Source organism: Mirounga angustirostris, unplaced genomic scaffold (assembly GCF_029215605.1).
Source record: "Mirounga angustirostris isolate CCGP_5_RB_7025 unplaced genomic scaffold, mMirAng1.0.hap1 SCAF_5, whole genome shotgun sequence".
NCBI lineage: Eukaryota > Metazoa > Chordata > Mammalia > Carnivora > Phocidae > Mirounga > Mirounga angustirostris.
In genome coordinates, this window is record NW_026991713.1 from 112,955,744 (window position 1) to 112,969,432 (window position 13,689).

At 35.8% G+C, this 13,689-nt stretch overlaps 1 protein-coding gene across 5 annotated transcripts in view; it reads right to left on the bottom strand.

Moving 5' to 3' along the window:
• Window positions 1-4,890: 4,890 nt before the first annotated feature.
• The window catches only part of ARHGAP12 (Rho GTPase activating protein 12), a 125,136-nt gene continuing 116,337 nt past the window's right edge, over window positions 4,891-13,689 (bottom strand). For 4 of the 5 annotated variants that reach the window (XM_064591912.1, XM_064591910.1, XM_045874252.3 and 1 more), the window contains 6 exons: window positions 12,458-12,574; window positions 10,285-10,383; window positions 8,703-8,780; window positions 8,472-8,606; window positions 8,129-8,231; window positions 4,891-7,288 (listed from right to left, as the gene is read on the bottom strand). In XM_064591912.1, the coding sequence (XP_064447982.1) occupies window positions 7,114-7,288; window positions 8,129-8,231; window positions 8,472-8,606; window positions 8,703-8,780; window positions 10,285-10,383; window positions 12,458-12,574 (707 nt within the window). In that variant the 3' untranslated portion in view covers window positions 4,891-7,113. The remainder of the gene's footprint in view (window positions 7,289-8,128; window positions 8,232-8,471; window positions 8,607-8,702; window positions 8,781-10,284; window positions 10,384-12,457; window positions 12,575-13,689) is intronic. The other variant, XM_064591911.1, reaches the window with a different exon arrangement.

Here is a 13,689-nt window from a genome sequence, read left to right on the forward strand (position 1 = left end):
TCTCATTCTCTCTCAAATAAATAAAATCTAAACAAAACAAAACAAAACACAGCAATTGCATATTGTCTGATGCTGGCTTTGTAGAACCATTCATGCCAACTGGATACGCTACAGTTGTTCAGAGTGAGAAGATGGGTAAAGAAGGTTGTCACTGTTTTGGCAATGCTCTATTTGGCTAATATAACAAGTCAGGAGACAAGGACATGACCATAAGATGCAGCCAGATGTCAGAAATGTTACATCAGATCTGGTCATCTAACATAATGGGTTGAATTCCGGGAAACTCACAGTCAGAACTAGGTCATCCAAAGACACTGGAATTGCTCCTTATAAAAGGTTTAGTTTCCTCCTTGACACAGCTGTGTTCCCTAGAGGCCTTTGATTCCTCTTTAAGTCTAACTCCCCTCCAGGAAACCTGGACACTTGGGACACAACGGCCTCAAATAAGTCTCAAAACAGCCTCTGTGAGTAGCCACTCATCTGATCTTCTAAAGCAAACAGCAACTACTGAGACAGAGGAGGGGAGGGGAGATAAAAGGAAGGCAGAAGAAAAGACACAGAAAGAAGTATTTCACATTCCAATGGACTTCTTAATGAGCAGATGGGAGGAGGGTTTTCTGAGTTAATTTTACTAGATGGCAAAGCTTCTTCACCCTATGATTTGCTTAAGTCTGACCTAAAGCATTCTGTCAACAGGTTGGGTTAATGGAAATAAGTAATGAACTATTAAACTCACTACCCAGAAATAAGATGCTTATTAACAGCCTTTATAACAAGGTTGAACATACAACAGTAGCATCTTCTTCAACCAGAGCATTATATATGTCAATTATGCACAGAAGTACCCCTGGCCTGGGACCCTTAAACATTTTGATAAAGACGAAAATGAAAAATGCTAATTACCATCTAGTCTATGGCCTCTGTATTATGTCACTGTCCACACTTGAGTAAGCATCTGGTGAAATCATGTGCAGATCGACTAACTTTGACTACCAAAAATTTCCCTGTATCCATGGCTAGATGTCACTCTCATTTAAAGAGAAATTTTGTACGTAGGCTCTTCAAGATCTCCACTACCTCTTAAAGGGCATTGCTAGAAATCAAAAGCACTGAGTGGCTCAGTTGGTTAAGCGTCTGCCTTTGGCTCAGGTCATGATCCCAGGATTCTGGGATCGAGTCCCACATCCAGCTCCTTGCTCAGCAGGGAACCTGCTTCTCTGCCTGCTGCTTGCTCCCCCTACTGGTGCTCTCTCTCCCACAAATAAATAAAAATTAAAAAAAAATCAGGGGCTCCTGGGTGGCTCAGTAGCTGGGCATCTGCCTTCGGCTCGGGTCATGATCCCAGGGTCCTGGGATCGAGCCCCACTTCGGGCTCCCTGCTCCGCGGGAAGCCTGCTTCTCCCTCTCCCACTCCCCCTGCTTGTGTTCTCTCTCCTGCTGCGTCTCTCTCTGTCAGATAAATAAATAAAATCTTTAAAAATAAAAAAATAAAAAGTAAATACAAGGTGAAGGAACTTGGATCTCAAGGGAATGCTCTAATTAGAACCATTTCTTTAATTATTCAGTTTCTAAAATATGATTTCAGAAAATCTTTCCTAAAATCTACATGTAAGAATACTGTGACATAGGGTGCCTGGGTGGCTCAGTCGGTTGAGTGACTGCCTTCGGCTCAGGTCATGATCCTGGAGTCCCAGGATCGAGTCCCGCATTGGGCTCCCCGCTCAGCGGGGAGTCTGCTTCTCCCTCTGACCCTCCTCCCTCTCGTGCTGTCTCTCATTCTCTCTGTCACAAATAAATAAATAAAATATTAAAAAAAAAAAAAAAGAATACTGTGACATAGTCTCAGAAATATCTCAGTACAGCATTCCTACATTTCCCAGAGAACAGTGTCACCTGAGGCTTTTCTTAGGCTGTAGTTTCAAATGGATTTTCACCAAATTGTAATGGAGCTGTAATAGAAGTCAAATCACATTTACCACCCTTCCAGCCACCCCTGAGAGCATATAATGGGACAAATATTCAAAGTTTGGCAGACCTTTATAAAAATGTTCTCTCCCCTTGATTTTAAACTCTAGTGTCATGAACTTGAGACAAGCATGAGGGAGGATTATATAATGCTTTAGAGCATATATTTTTTGAAAGAATTTTGTCTTTTGTAATTGCTTATTCCTCACAACCGACCTTCCATAACAGCACTGTCCAGTACAGTGGCCATCAACTCTGTCACTACTGAACATTTAAAGAGTGGCTGCTCTGACTGGACTTTCATGTTTAACTTTATTTTAATGAAATTTAAGTTGCCACACGTGGCCAGTGGCTACAATATTGGGACAGCGCAGTTCCAGAACTCAAGTGAAAGCAGATATCCATATTAAACAGAGATTAATGAACACAATGGCCAATCCAGAGTGTCAGCAGGTAGAAAGAGAACCACTGACGTCTGATGATTTGCCAGGGGAGGGAAAGGGATACTGGTTTACTATTCATATAACTAGAACTAGGAGAGACCAGCAGAAAGCACTACCTACCCACAACCCCCCACCACCTCTATATTCCTAATAGATGTACATGATATATGTTTCAATATGCCATACAAATAAAAATTAACTTAGCTTGAAAACAGATGCTCCCAATATGTAGAGAAGTTACTAGTTTCTTCCTCAAAGGATATTACTTGAACATACCAGAATATGCTTTACTTAAATTGATCACGAACTTTAAAGAGACATAATGTCAAGATATCTCTTCCCTTCAGTTTTAGGCTTATCATTTTGTGCTTCCATAAAGTAAGACTATGAATGTGAGGGTCCCTATTGGTTCTGTCCTGCTTTACCAATCAATGAAACTCAGTTTTACTTGAGTGTCTAAGAGCCCCATTTCTCTTGCCTAAATATAAACCAACTCTCAAAATGCCCAGGAGAAAGGAGCCCTTGAATGTTATGCTAAATCTTCACCAGTCACTCTACCATGAGCTTACAGAGTTTGAGGTCTACCTCTGCAAAGGCCCTGTTGATAAGAGCTTCCACATCCTCATTTTTGCTCTGATGTCACCATGAATTTTATCAACAAGATTCATGACATTACAAGTTTCAACTTACAGTGTGAGCCACAACTATAAGAACTACCTGATTTAGCTATCGACATTAATAATTTTAAAATCTTTACCAAAACCAGTTTTTCTGAAAACACGGAGAGGAAGTAAAATAGGAAGGGGATTGATGAGAAAAAATAAAAAATCAGACTAGATTCTAAATACATTTTGTAGTGGTTTGTTAAACAGTTACCTTGTTCTACAAGTGCTGTTTATAAGAGTACCATGAAAGTGCTTTTTTTTCTTTCCTTTTTTTCCTGTGGGAGAAGGGAAGCAATGAAGGAAATGAAAGAGTTCATTTAAGTGCCATATTCACATAAGGCTAATTTGTAAAAGCTCAATCCAGCTGAATATATTTACAGCCACCACTGGCCCACAAAACTTCAGTTGAGAAGACTAATTGAGATTCTTCAGGAGAAGTCCCTTGTCTTTAGTAGTTACAGAATGTCTCATTAGGCATTCTGTACCTCCCCCTTCTCTAGAATACTAAGTCTGACTCTGCTTGGCCTGGGTCTGCAGCTTGTGAATTTCCAACAGATTCTAATACACCATTATTGTAAGGCTGTTGATTTTGTTTTGCAGCCCCCTCTGCTTTTTGTTTTTTGTGGGGAGGTTTTGTGTGTGTGTGTGTGTGTGTGGTTTTTTTTGGTTTAAAACTAAAGTTTCATTTAACAGAACTGTATTAGTTATATTGAAATACTGTTTAAAAAACAAACAAAAACAAAACTGTGCCCCACATCCGGGAATGTAATATACAGTTACATTCAGGCTACAGTCCCTATTAAACACCATCTCTAGTCTTGTATTAGAACCGTGCTTCCTATAAAAGAGGATCATTAGAGCTGATGGCTAGAGTTCAGAGAGACTAGCAAACTCCATAAAATCTTATTTTCTACCCATTTTCAATTCTCTATACAGATGCGATCTTTGAGCATTTGACTTTTATTAGGCCAGCAAGAGCATGATGCCCATTTGACTTTTTTTCTTCTTTACTAAAATGACATGTTGTAGACTCCTGTGTTTTTTTTATTTTTTAAAGATTTTATTTATTTGACAGAGAGAGAGAGCAGGAACACAAACAGGGGGAGTGGGAGAGGGAGAAGCAGGCTTCCCGTGGAGCAGGGAGCCCGATGTGGGGCTTGATCCCAGGACCCTGGGATCATGACCTGAGCCACAGGCAGACGCTTAACAACTGAGCCACCCAGGTGCCCCTCCTCTGTGTTTTTTAAATGCCTAAAGATGTTGGAGAAATTAGTGTCATGGGAAACTACGTGTTTACTTTAAATATTTAATTAGAGGGTCTCTCCCACGAGCTGGAAAAGAATCTCTTAGCAAAATTATGGAATAACTCTTTTTCCTCTCCCTGCTATCTTAACATCTAGTATTACAGGTTACAAAGAAGCCTGGCATGAAACTAAAATAGCACAAAGGTCTCCAGGTATCTGCCATTATTACTATTACTGAGTTTTCATCTGTAGGTAAGCAGTGACACACACACACACACACATTTCCATACACATCCATGTGTATGTGTACATAACACATCTGCCTGAGCCCAGTTTGGCTGAATTATGCCATTTGTGCTTTTCCCATAAGAAAAAAAAATTCTGCAGATTTGCCTCTAACTAAAAGGTAACATCATTTTTCCAGAGTAAAGGGTAAAATTCCTTACAGTTGTAAAATTTAAATAAGTATTTTTCTTCTCCAATTAAATGTAATAACACATGTGAATATACTATTTCTTTCAATTTCCAACTACTTTTCTACAATGACATTCTGAAGGAGGGCCTATTAGCAAATGAAATTCCACTGACAATTTATTTCAGCCTTTAATATATTTTCTACTAAAAACCAAGTTGTCAAGACAGGAAAATATTACTGGTTTTGTTATTACAAAAAAAAAAAAAAGTGAGAATTTTTAATTCACAAAAGATGAAAACACAAGACATTGATCTCACTGTACATACAATATTACAATAAACTAATTAGCTGTAGACTAATAAAACATTTAAGACTCCACATACACATGTACTTTGAAACAAGAAACACAGGACAATTTTAATCTTTGTTATGTCCACAGCTACGAAGAGAAAGAGCATCACTGGTTTGAGTCTAATGGTTTTGCTGGCATACAATCACTATATAGGCCAGTTCTAAAGCATACTGTATTGTTCAGGACATTGTTAGACAAATACAAACATTCTCATTTTGGGGCTTTTTATCCTTGCCCAAAACAATCTGCTTTCCATAGCTATCAAGTAGCTTGGTTTGTTACCAATTTAACAAGACCACAACAACAAACAATATTTTTACCACAAAACTCAGGTGAGAGATTTTTGAATTGTACAAAAACTATTTGTTCCCAAGGAAGGCAATCTGTAAATTACAAATGCAATTCTAAGAAAAGGAGTCTTGGTCACAAATCATTCACTTTCAAATATTGATGAAGAAGTGAAAATTGGAGAGGGGAGAGTGGAGGAGGTGTTGGCATGGCAGGGAGTAGAAAAGGTGTGGAAAAAATGAGGAAAATATATTTACCACAGGAAATATTGGATTCAGTTGATTTTTTAAAAATGAGGTATAAGAGCATGCCAGTAAATGCAAAAACAAGAAAAAAATTGAAAACCAAAATGCACATTTCCAATGGAAAATCTCTAAACCTCTTACAGTTTTCTTTATTTGGATTAGACATTTCATATACATCAGTTAATCTAGAAAAATACATCTTAAAATATCTTCAACAGACCATGCTCTCTGTAACAAAACCTTCCAAACCCTGTTTTATTATACAAATCAATCTACATTAGTAATGTAAAAAGAAATTCTCAAATTTAGCAATGTCATTTTCCATCTGACATCCATCTAATTTACATATGGGTTTCCACTATTCATACTGCAGTTAGAATTCTGTAATAAATTTTTTTCTAATGTATTCTGTACATATTAAATTATCTAAAAGATTCCTCTTGTAGTGCATTTACCATTTAGCAAGTCTATTCAGTATTTTTCCAGTACCATTTGCATTACAGTGATTTGCCTGTAAATGTAATTAAAATCTAAAAGTGCACACAGTTAAGTTTCTCAAATAACAGCCCATTTCTGGAGGAAACCTAATATTCACGGAAAAGATTACCAATATCATGATTAGAAATGTCAGGTTAGAATATACTCTGAGACTATACAACAAAATTATATACATAAGCTAAAGGACATTAAGTCTTTAGCTTATATTTACATCAAATAATGTCTGTTTCCACAGGGTCATACCAAGAACTCAGTATGGCACTAGATATAATCAGGATTCTTAGCTACAAATCAGCGTAGCACAGACAGCCCCAAAATACCCTGAACTGACTTATGCTAAACTAAACTCCAGTATATCACAGTGTGTTAAGTAATATTAGCGTGCTGCCCAACAAGCGACTAAGACATCCATCCAATAAGGATGGTGTGCAACACAGGGAAGGCGGCAAGCCTTCGCCGAGGGATTACCTCTGGGTTAGAATGAACTGTAGAACTTAAGACTGCCACTGCATGCAGAAACCCTGAAAAATAAATACACAGGTTTCAAAAAGGATATACTTCATTTTGTTTAGAATGCCCAAGAGCGTCTTCAAAATAACTGATAGTGAGTACTGTTCTATCAAGTGATGAATCTAATGAATCATGAGAAGAAATTCTACATTATCCAGTTTGAGAAAAAAAAATGTAGTTTTCTTACCAAATTATCCAGTGTATACGACTGGTTACAAGTTTTGATTTTTACTGAAATTCAGAGTATGAAATGCAAACATTCAGGATAAAATTAATTCAAAATTACACACAGCTATATCAACTTGCAACAAAGCAGCAAATATGAGGGCCTAACACACATCTTGACTCCCCCATTCCCTTCTGATCCCTCAAAAAAGTGCAAAATCAAAGAGTCACTGCTTGGTCCAAAAATAAAATACATCAGGTATAAGGATTTGAAATCTGATGGAATCCGGCTTCAATAGTCCACAGCCTGTCTTCAATAAGAATCAACGCCCGAAGATGGAATTTATTTCCAGTAGAATTAATTCTACAATCTGATTTTGGTAGACAGTATGAACTGCTATATTACCAGTCTCCTTCTCTGGCTTCAACAGAGTGGGACCAAACACAATTGCTATACTCTGATAGGTCATTCGGTTTTTTTCTCCATTTTCTATAACTCTAAGGGGGGAAAAAAATTGTTAAAAGAGAAAACATACGAGAGGAAAAATTTTTGAAACTGTATTATAAATAGTGTGCATTTAGAAATGAGAAATAGTGCTCATTTTCCTAAAATACATACAAGCTACTTAAAACCAAGTAGGATTCAGTCCAAACATCACATGAAGGTTTCTTTTGGGTAAACACAGCTGAAAGGTATAATTATACATACTCTAACAAACTTTCAATGTGTGATATTTCATCTTAATGTCTAAAGCAAGACACAATTAAGTATGAATTACAATTCAGGTAACAATAATTACTCCACTAGGGTGATGGGGGAAAAAATTTCATTAGGATAGAGAGATTAAATTTTCATTTTACTAATTCTATGTTTTTTTTTAATCTCCTTCATTGGGATAATTTACTTTACTATTCTAGTGTTCTGTCAGAAGGCAAAAATCACTTATTAAAATGGCTATGTAGTAACCTGAAAGCCATGATGGCTTTCTTCTAAGGTAATTTAATAGTCCTCATCTCAAAATCTCATCTTCAGGTTAATTAACTTAAACAACAATTTCTGAACACTTACATGCTAGGCATTATATAAATACTTCGCATATAACATTAAGTAAAAATTTTTCATACCAGAACATTTATCTATGAGGAAAAAGGCCCAAAGGAGTTCTCTTTTTCAAGTTACAAAGACAGCAAGTAGCACAGCTGGGATGTGAACCGATGTCTGAGGGACCCTGGCCTCGTGGGTCCTATACCACACCTCATAACCATGCATTTCTCTTACCTTCCTCTTTTTTTCTCCCTAATTAAATTACTATTTCTTTTCTGTGGTGAACCTCTTACCTTTTGAGATGTCTAAAAAGAATCTGCATTGTATCTTGATTTGGCTTTGGCAACTGTCTGATTAGGTCCTTAACAGCAGCGACTCGCTGTCTTGGTTCTTGTTCTTAAAAAAAAAAAAAAAAAGATAATAATGAGAGATTATGCATGAAATTGAAAACAGTGACATAGTTTCGAACCTCACATTTGGTAATACACAGTGACATCTGGTGGTCACATTTAAAACTTCTAAAGTAAAACAAACCTTTGAAAGAATTTAAAAGAAAGATCAAACAATGTAGTGGCTTAATCGGTACAGAGGACTTTCAACATGTAGAAAAAAAATTAAGTGTAATGACATACTTACTAATTGCATTAACAAAATCATTAAAATGGTTAAATGTAAAAAGAGGTTCTGGTAATTCTCGAAAAAACATTTTGAGTGCTCCAGTAATAACATGAATATCTTCCCATTTACTATCATTCAAATCCAATTTCTCATCTGAAAAAAATAGGAAATTTTTTTAAATAACTTTAAACTGATTCTAATAGATATGAGTGCTTTTTTTGCACATAATAATAAAGAGTATGATCTTACCATGATTGACTGCAAATCTCAGTTTCTGGATCACTGCAAGGTTGCCACTTACTCTGTATATCCCATCAACATCCAAACCTAAGAGAAAATTAAAATATTTTTGTGTTTTAAGCAGGTGCCTCTTCTAAAGATGCTTGCATGTTTCAGAATCCTTATTCATTAACATGAGTCTAAAATCAAATGGGCAAATACTCTTTTCCTCTAACTGGCTTTTTATAGATGCTTGGCAGAGGGGGGGGGTGGAGATACACTCTGAATTCTGTTTAATAAACAGCAACAATTCTAATTTATCATGTAGACTGTGGATCATCTCAAAACAAATCATCTCATTAAACTTGAAATACAAACAATTTAAGATAAACTTCTACTCCTGGGGATAGTTCAGAAAGTAAAGGAAACCAAAAGATAAAACCAGCCCATCCATTGTTTTTGCACATTTCATAATGTAAATGTACATATTTTTTTTTATTTTTTTAAAGATTTTATTTATTTATTTGAGAGAGAGAGAGACAGCGAGAGCAGGAACACAAGCAGGGGGAGTGGGAGAGGGAGAAGCAGGCTTCCCGCCGAGCAGGGAGCCCAATGTGGGACTCGATCCCAGGACCCTGGGATCATGACCTGAGCCAAAGGCAGACGCTTAACGACTGAGCCACCCAGGCGCCCTGTAAATGTACATATTAAAGCACTCTTTTAAAGATGGTTGTCCTTATAAGTGCTTGTAATAAAGTTATCAATTAAAATAAAGGCTCTATAAAAACAATTGATAATTTGATATAGTTTCTTTTTATATGTGGAATAGAACTGTGAAATTCATCCAATTAAGCCTAAAAAATCCAAATATTTATTAAATGATAATGCTATACACATTTAACAAAGCACATTATCTGACGTGCTATTCATAGAACTTCAAATAAAGGCACAGAGTCTCTATTGTCATGTTGACAAAAAAGTCAACGACAAGATCTGAAACTGACAGAAATCACAAATTATGCAAATGTTTTAATTGTACAAGATGTTTTTGATGATGTACAGGTACAAGTTAATGTGATTACCATCATGGTAATTATTTTATATAAAACTAGTATAAATATTGTTAAAATCAACCAAAATATAAATTCGTTTAAGTCTTATTTAACAGGAAATGACATAAGGTTTGTCTACTTAGACATTTTATAGTTGATTTAACAGTTATAAAATGTCATCTCATTTTTATTATAAAGAGAAGCAACTTTCTCTTGTAAGTAAACACAATCTCCTATCTTCTACACTGTCAAATCACTTCTTAATAAACTCAGTTTCATAATCACCACCTTCTTCATTTTAAGCAAAGGCCAACTCCAAATGGCTTCGAAGAATACCATACACTTAATCAGCTAGAAGTGCTGAATATTCAACAGGTGCCTGCAAAGGTCTTAATTTAAAACATGTATGTAACCATTAAAACATGTAAGTTTTGCAAACAAGATGCTTTTCTTAACATCTTATGACTGTTCCATCACTCAAAATCAAAAATCCTAAGGATTCTGATGGCAAAACAATGGGTTAGTGTGCTTAACATAAAAAAAAAAAATCATTTTCTTACCATATGCTTCAACATGTTCAATGCATAACTTCACAAATTTTGGCACTGTGCCATTTTCTCTCTGACAAAGATTAGCAAGATTGGCTCCAAATACCTGATCTGAAAGAGATTTATTTTTTAAAATAAATCACCCTGCTAAAATGTAGTTTGCAAAGTGGCGATCACTATTCACAGTGCTATAGAAGACATTCAGTACATCCCGACATGGTCTGCTGTGACTCATGCCTTCTGTGAGCTGCCTACCCATTCCAATTCCACTTCAAACAATTTTCCTGCTTTACTAAACTTCATGAACACCCCATTTTTACCTGAGAGCCTTTTAGTTTTCTATACCTTTTGTAGAGATCCATCCTCTCCCCCAAACTTAGCTTTTTATCACTCCCACCCTCAGCTATAATGTCATCTCCTTAGAAAAACCTTATGATCAGCCTAAGGTAACCTCGTACAGTCACTATTTCATTACTACAGTAGATTCTTCATGGTAGTCATAATTATCTTGTCTGTCTCTTGTTTTTAGGTAAGTTTCATGAGGGCAGGGATCTTGTAGTTCTCAAACCAATAGGTATTCATGGCACCCAGGCTCATGCCTAGCACTTAGTAAACACCTGAATATTTTTTAAACTATTAAAACAAGCACGGTGCATATCCATCGTGTGCCAACCCTTGATTCCACAAAGTATATTTCAAAGGCTGTTCTATTAGTCTTTCAACCCAACACTTCTGAAATGCCACATTAGTGCTAACTACCGAGGAAAACAAAATATTTGAAGTCCTGAACACCATAAAGCAGCAACAGTTTATATTTCTCAACAAAAAGGCCTGGTGAAAAATTAATAGCAATTGCTATTTACTGATTTGTCAGGCTTTTTTTTTTTAAAGTTCTAAACTTAATATACTAAATTCATATGCGTTATCTGGGAGTCCTTGTTTACCTATAACTCTTAAGGTTGTTAATTTGAATCACTTAATTAGCTGAACTCTACCCAGAAGTTTTAAATATCTTTTTAATGAAACCCATTTGTGTATTTTAACTTAGATGCTTTGCAAACAGAGGTTCTAGTGATGGTCTTTTTTAGAAACTTCAAAGACAGATATATATGTTATACATTACCTTTACCTATGCCTTTATTCACTAATTAAATGTCACTGAGTCCTGTATTAGAAAATTTTATCATTGAAATTAAAAGCGCCTGTAAGAACTAAAGGTATATACAAGTATATGTGATTTTAAAGAATACTCTGTTATTAAGATCCTGTTAGTGCATTATTGTCATTGTTGCTTATAAATGGAATAATATAAAAATTTAGGAAAAAATATCTCATACTAATTTTAAAATCACCTGAAATGAGAACTGAAGGCAAACAAGATAAAATTGTTCAATATTTTCTTCTTTCTACTGTGTTAGTGATGTTTCATTCAAAAGTTCTGATCTGTGCATCTCAAAACTAAAAATCTTTTTTTAAAAGATTCTACTTATTTATTTGAGAGAGAGACATACACAGAGAGAGAGAGAGAGAGAGAGAGCATGAGCAGGGGAAAGACAGGGAGAGAAGCAGACTCCCCGCTGAGGAGAGAGCCCAAATGGGGCTCGATCTCAGGACCCTGGGATCATGACCTGAGCCAAAGGCAGACACTTAGCCGACTGAGGCACCCAGATGCCCCTCAAAACTAAAAATCTTTATTGTCATGTCTTCTATCCATCCATCTCACCCCAGTAGTTCCTCTGGTACAGGGTCTCTAAAAACTTACTTTGGTATTTATGTCTGTTCAATGCCTTAGTTAAATTCTGTGCACTGAAAAATCAATTTTATTTAAAGATTTTTTTTTTTTTAATTTTTTCTTTGACAGAGAGACACAGTGAGAGAGAACACAAGCAGGGAGAGTGGGAGATGGAGAAGCAGGCTTCCCGCAGAGCAGGGAGCCCGATGTGGGGCTCGATCCCAGGACCCTGGGATCATGACCTGAGCCGAAGGCAGATGCTTAACAACTGAGCCACCCAGGCGCCCCGAAAAATCAATTTTAATCACTCAAATGTATTTTAAACCAATGAACCTGCTAACTTTAAAGAATGAAAACATTTTTACTGTTCAAAAAATGTTCAGTTTTTAATTTAAAATGTCTTATTTCTGATTTTGGCCAAAGTTCATTATTATAAACAGCACTTCTACCTACCTTTAATATAACCTTTTTCACGAACAGCTTGCAAAGTGGGGCGCCGTGTAAGAAACTTCTTTAGGTTTTTCTTGGTTTTTTTCTGTTCTGAAGAATCTATGCTAGACACTTTTGTGGCTTAAGACAAACGGATATTAAGCATTTCATAAAATAAAAACTTGATAAAAATTTTTCCACCAGCACTCAAAACATATTAATTTCATATGTAAAAATCAGTTATAAATTCAGTTACTCTAACTTTAATATAGTTTAAGAGTAGTAGGTCAAGAATCAAGCTAACACAGACCCAATTTCAAAGTGATAAACCAAACAAAACATTTCATTTTTATCACTAAACACTGACCACAAACTGCACCTTCTTTGGTATATGTGTTAGACACTGGTTATTCTAACTTATACTCATTATTTCATAAATGATACTACTTATATCTCCTTTGACTCTCCATCAGTTTTAGAAGGTAAAATGATGAGAAAAAAATGTCCATAAAACATAAAAAGGTCCTTATCCTGCAGTATCCTTACTGGACTAGGAGTCTAGAGAATATATATCACAATTACTTGTACTTTAAGCTAACCACACCTCATCATAATTACCTCTAAACTAAGAATGGGACCACTTGAAAAATGTCCTACATTGCCATAACTCTGATTTCTTTTTTGGTTCCAATAAAAAATATCCAAAAAGTAAATTTCTTGAAAAGAACTATATCTGAGGAAATGTGAGAGCAAAAGAATTTATTAGTAAAGCATTAAAATAATCAAATTTTCATGTGTTTACACTGTTATATGTCAGTGACAATGTCAGTTAATAGGCCTAACCTTCATTAGAATGTGGGAGAACAAAAGTAGAAATGATTTTCTAATCATTCAGTTAATCCAAAGGCCAAAATTCTCAGTTGAATGTGGATTGTTAAAATACATTTAACAAGTTCAGAGCCACAGCTAATGGCCTATTTAAACAATGTAACTCACAAGGGGCCTGCATCAGAAAATGCTATTAAATTTGCTGGCTTTAGCATATACATATATATATATATATCTGCACACACATACATACATAGATATGAATGATCTGGAGATATGAATGCATGCAGTTGCACCTGCACAGACATATCCTAGTCCAGAGATGTTTGCCTGGTATCCAGTGTGAACTATGGTACATGTCCCATGACTTTTGACTTCTTAAAGTGTAAAGATTCTATCTAGACCTTATACAGTAATTATGTATTTTT